Genomic DNA, 5,832 nt, shown 5'->3' with positions numbered 1-5,832 from the left:
CTGTGATGGGCAGTGGTTCTGTGGGCAAAGATGTATGGGAGTGGATTGCAGCTTAGCTATAGGCCTGCACTGTCAATGCCCCATGATCCCAAGGTCTCCATGGAGACTGGCTGGGAGCTACATAGGCAGGGTGGGTAGCTGTGTCCAGGGCTGGGATCTTGGAGCATTGATAGCACAGGGCTGGGGCCTGGAGTAGAGCGCGATCTGCTTCCCAAATGCCCCTGTCTGTGGAACCTGCACTCATCCCAGGGCCATGCGGGCAGCAGACCATGGCTCTGCCCCAGACCCTGGCCAACACTGTCACTGCCCACCAGATCCTGGGGCCTGCCTGACCTCATCCATCCAGCTGCCCTCTGCACTTGGGCTTGGCAGGACCAAGGCACCTACTGTGGGCCACACAAAATCCATTGGTGGGCTGGATTCGGCCTGTGGACTATATTGTGCCCACTGCTGGTTTAAAGCACAAAAGTTTTGTGATCAGTGTTGTGCCATTAGACATGACAGCTGACAAGGCAAAACTGAAGTTATGGAAGGAAAGATTATGTGTAATCAGGTGCTCTGAAATGGACCCAGAACCCCCATCAGAACCTTCCTGGAGAGGCTGATTCAGACTGGCCAACATGGTGATGCCTGAATCATTTGCACATGCAAGCTAGAAGATCAAAAACAAACAAGATTAAATGGGTTTATTCTAATGACACAAACATATGTGAGTGCGGTGAAGTGCAGACTATGGAGTACCGCTTATTTGGTTTCTGTTCCCTGTACTGTGCTCCTTGCCTAATGTGCTGCTCTGCTTTCTATCTTGTCTACTGCTGTATATATGTACACACAGAGAATATAGAACTATATGCGTGGGTGCAAATGTACACACTGCACCAAATATGTATATTTTGTGTTGGTACATATGCAGAATTCAGTCAGTGTAGTGAAAAAATTTCTTTACAAAACGTGGGGGATTTCCGTAAAAATAAACCTGTCCCACAGTCATGTTTCCTTTTTAATGTTTCTCATCATCACTAGTAATTTTGCTGCAGTAAACAGGGACAACTTCAAGAAATAAAATTTGTTAACTAATGTTTCTTTTTTTCCCCAGACTAACTCTTATAATTAATAAGGAAAAGACTCTGGTGCTTTCCATGGGTGGTGGTGCATCATTTGTTGTTGTTTTGCACCAAGTATGGAAGAAACATCCTTTACACCAAGGCTTCCTAGGATTATATGTGATAGATAGTCATAAACTGTCTGAACAAACTCATGGATTATTAGGTATGAATTATCATGGAGCCTTCCTTTTGTTTGGATTGTTTTGGGGGTTATATTTATTATCGTTATTATTTGCGAATATGTTTTCACATATATAATCATTCAGTCCTGTGTGAGTTTGTATGCACACAGTTCTGATTAACTGAGATTTCATAGATCAGTCATATTAAGACTGTGGGCAAATTTTTATGGTGTTGGGCTCATGCAAATTTTAATTATTTTCTTATCCCTTTTCCTATCAGTCAAACCTCCTATCACCTATTTACTGTCACTTATCTGTATAAATGTTTTTAAATGTGGATCTTCTATTTTCAGTTTGGTTATCATGTTGACCCTCCAGGCACCATTGAAATAACCAAAGCGTACTAATACTCAGTTAAAGTTTATCTTGGTCTGCTGGGATTCTTACTTCATGTTCACTAATATGTTTTTTCCTACTGAAAGCGAAGCTAGTGACAATCACTAGTAATTCTGGAGCTAAATCTACAACACTACTGTCATATTTTCTATTGTAATGTCTTGTATAGTGTGCATCATATGTTGAAAACATTACTGGTTTTTGCATGGTTACGTTGAAGGCAATGTTTGCATTTACATTAGGTCAGTGATCTTGTTAATGGTAGAAGATAATGAATTTTACAACTTACACTCTTACTTAAGGGGTTGGGAGTGCAGGTGGTGTTCTCTTCGATACTCCCAGTCTCGGGCTATGGGCCGAGGAGGGAGAGGAGGATCCAGGCAGTGAGACCAAAGACTGCGGCGCTGGTATCATCAGGAAGGCTTTGGCTTCCGTGACCACAGCCTGCTCTTTGGTGAGAAAGGCAGTGAGCTGTTGGGAAGGGACAGCCTCCACCTCTCTCTGCTGGGGAGGAGGCTCTTCTCAGCCAGACTGGCTGACCTGCTCCATCAGGCTTTAAGCTAAGCCCGCAGGGGGATGGGGGGGCTACTGCCACTGCTGGCCCACTGAGTAACCCTTGCAAAGCCAGCAGGCTAAGGCACTCAAGGGATCCCACCCCTGCCCCAGCCCTGGAATGAACTGTAGGCAAGGCAAGGGCCCCCAGAGGGACACTTGCATGTCTGTATACAAATGCCAGGAGCTTGAGGAATAAACAGGACGAACTTGTCCTCCTGCTAAACTCAAATAATTATGATGTCACAGGGATAACGGAAACCTGGTGGGACTCCACCCATGACTGGGCCATGGGTATAGACGGCTATACCCTGTACAGAAGAGAGAGAGTGGACAAAAGGGGTGAGGATGTAACTCTCTATGTTAAGGAAAGCTACGCATCCCTGCAAGTCAACATTGGCACCCAGGGTGGATGACTTGAAAATCCGTGGGGAACACGGCGCAGGGGACACTATGGTGGGAGTCTACTACAGACCCCTTACCCAGGATCAAGACCTTGACCAGGAGTTTGCCAGGGAGTGGGCTGAGGCCGCACACTCCAGGTGCATGGCTGTCATGGGAGACTTCAACTACCCAGACATCTCATGGGAAGAGCGCTTGGCCAAATCAGAGCAGTCGCAAAGCCTTCTCTCGTGCATGGATGAGCTCTGTCTGATGCAGGAATTCTACAGACCAATGAGAGGTAAAGTGCTGGTCTACTTGGTACTGGCAACCGGGGACGACATAATCAGTGACCTAATGATCTAAGGGGAGCTGTGTTACAGTGACCACGATCTGATCACCTTCACCATCCACCGTAAAGCTGGCAAGTCAGTCAGTAATACAGAAGTCCTTGACTTCAGGAAAGCTGACTTCAGTAAGCTAAGGAGGCTTCAGTGAGGCCCTAAAGGGGCACAGCCTAAAGGGGAGGGGAGTGCAAGACAAGTGGTTGCTCCTCAGGGATGTGAAGCATGTGAATATGTGAAGCAGTGTCTCATGTTCTGCTAAGCCGCAGGGAGAGGCTATTGTCAATGCTGAGGATCCCAGGCAGGCTTGTTTGTATAACAAGAGGCATACAACCATCGTTCATTGTGGAGCAGGGTGGATTTGGTTTCAAGCTCATGCTGCTGATTGGTGGAAGCCCACCCCACCCTCTTGTTTTGCTGTCTAATGTGTCTGTGTTTTTTAAAGGACATACTTGGTAGCTGTGTTGGTTTGAGACAAAGAGAAATGCAAAACTCTAAAACTCTTGGTTCATTTTGGTTCATCTCTGAACCAAGAGTTTTAGAGTTTTGCATTTCTTTTTGTGTATTTAAAGGACACTCCAGGGGCTGTACTCTTATAATGTTTGGGTACAAGGCAGCTGCCAAAGCCCTGAGTTATACTAAGCCAGAAATGGCTTCCTGCTCTAGTCCACTGCAGCTTGCTTAAAATGAGGCATTTGGTGTGTGTGCTGCACTTACCCAGCTCCTGTTTAGAGCTGACTTCATCTGCGTCACTCCTGATTCAAGCTGGTATAATTGGTAAGCAGAATATATCTCATTACATATAGACCAACAAGGGATATAAACAACTATTCATATAATAACCCATATATAGGAAGTACCTTAGGGCATTTATACATGTTTGTGCCACAGCGCCAGATGCTTTTAGAAGTGCCCAGTGCTGCGGCACATGCAGTTGCATAATTGGCGAAATGTGTGTCAGAGCTGAAACTATGGTACTGGCACACTTTTCAACTAAAACCTATTGAAGGTGTTTTAGTTCAAAAGCTTACTGCTGCCATTTTCTGCATGCTGACATGCATTTCACTGCTAATACAACTCCATGTGAGACAGTGCAGTGCAGTGCCCATCAGATCACGTGTAGAGCAGATTTGATTAATCGAGTCTGCTCCGATGCCCTGGATGTCCACGTCGGTGCACAAAAATGTATGTGTATGAATGTCCTTACATTGCTCAGTCCTCTGAAATGCAGCTGTCCTTGCAAAGCAGCTGTCTCTGGGGTGGGACACTGCAGCTATTATTTCCCAGCAAGGCTACTCTAGTTCTTCAGAAAAGAAGCAAGGTGCTCTGTTGCTGAGACTGAACCATTCCCTTAAGCTTAACTAGGTGCTAATGAGCAGTAGCTGGCCAATCTACCAGGACTGCCTTATTCAATCAACCTCATAAGCTGAAAGTTCTGGCTCCAAAGAACCATTTATGGGGGATGCTGGGAGTATGGGGGGCTGGCAGGGGTGTGGAGTGGAGTGGAGCCCCTGCTCTGTACCCCAGCTTGGGACCTACTTCCAGGCCCCTGCCAGTCCCCAAGAGAACTTTCAGTTTATAGGGTTGATTGAATGAGGCAGTCCTGGTATATTGGCCAACTTCTGCTCATTAGAAGGGATCTTGGTTTTCCCTGATAAAAAAATCACAAATTCTGTGATAACCTCCCCCAAATCCCAGATTAAAATGAAAAGCCCGCCCCCGCAGCCTCCCTAGCCCAACTGGTGCCCCTCACTCTCCCCCCCCCACAGCTCCCTGCTTCTTCTGGTACTCTTCATCCCCTTCCCACAGCCTCACAGCCCTGCTGGTGCACCTCGCTTTCTTCCCACAGGTCCCTGGCCCTGCTGGGTACCCCTCACTCCCCCCACAAGCCTGCAGCTCTGCTCCTGTCCTTCATACCTCCCCACAACTCCCCCACCCCTACTGGTGCACCTTGCCCCCCACCCACAGCTCCTGCTCCCCCAGCCCTGCCTCGGGTTACCATACATCTGGGTTTTCCCAGACATGTCCTCCAGTGGGTAATGTGATTGGCTGTCGGGGGGTCACATACTCCCTGTGCAGGCTTCAGCGAGGTAGAGAGAGAGTGAGAGAGAGAGTGTATGTGTGTGAGAGAGAGAGAGAGTGAGTGAGCATGCGTGCAATGTGAGAGCTGCTTAGGCAGCAGGGCTGGGGGGGCAGAGGCTGTGGGTCCAGAGTGCGGGGCACTGGCAGGGCTGGGGGGCAGAGCAGGGGCTGCAGGTCCAAGGTGAGGAACACCAGCAGGGCTGGGGGGCAGGGCAGGGCAGGAGGCTGTAGGTTGGAAGTGAGGGGCACCAGCAGGGCTGGGAGGGGGATAGGGGGCTGTGGATCAGGAGTGAGGGGCAGGGGGGAGGGAACGGGTGACTGGGTTGGGTGTGCAGGGCACTGGCAGCACCAGGGAGCTGCAGGTCATGAGTGAGGGGCACCAGCAAGCAGTGGGGGGCAGGGTACTGCTGTTTGGGAGCGAGGGCCACTGGCAGGGCTAGGCTCAGTGGGTCCAGAGTCAGGGGCAGCAGCAGGGATTGGGGGTGTGGCTTGTCAGTGAGGGGCAACAGAATGGGCAGAGGCAGGGCACCAGCATGTCACTGCCTCCCCATCATATTCCATCTGTCCCCTCCCCCTGCACCCCCCTGCTCCCCCATGACAGATGTCCTCTTTTTTGGACCTGGAAATATTGTAACCCTACCCCTGCCAAGGGGGCTCCCAACTGCGAGGGAATACTGGGCCAGGGATCTGGGCCCTTAACCCTTTTCCCCTGGCAGGAGGCAGTGGCTGCTAAAGCAAAGTGGAGCTTCCCACATCTGTGCATGGGGCAGGGGGCTGCGTGCTGCAGGCTCCCACCCTGCTGCTCCACAACCCGGTGTGCACGACCCGGCACTGCAAAGAATAGCAGAG

General features: G+C 49.5%; 1 protein-coding gene across 3 annotated transcripts in view; it reads left to right on the top strand.

The window, feature by feature from the left end:
• Positions 1-5,832, top strand: part of LOC109289221 (inter-alpha-trypsin inhibitor heavy chain H3-like) — a 153,358-nt gene that overhangs the window by 120,654 nt on the left and 26,872 nt on the right. For all 3 annotated transcript variants that reach the window (XM_019505212.1, XM_019505211.1, XM_019505210.1), the window contains one exon: positions 1,097-1,269. In XM_019505212.1, the coding sequence (XP_019360757.1) occupies positions 1,097-1,269 (173 nt within the window). The remainder of the gene's footprint in view (positions 1-1,096; positions 1,270-5,832) is intronic.

Source organism: Gavialis gangeticus, unplaced genomic scaffold (assembly GCF_001723915.1).
Source record: "Gavialis gangeticus isolate Ggan-Ray unplaced genomic scaffold, GavGan_comp1, whole genome shotgun sequence".
NCBI lineage: Eukaryota > Metazoa > Chordata > Crocodylia > Gavialidae > Gavialis > Gavialis gangeticus.
Note: the sequence above shows the minus strand (reverse complement) of the source record. Positions and strands in the feature narration are given on the sequence as shown.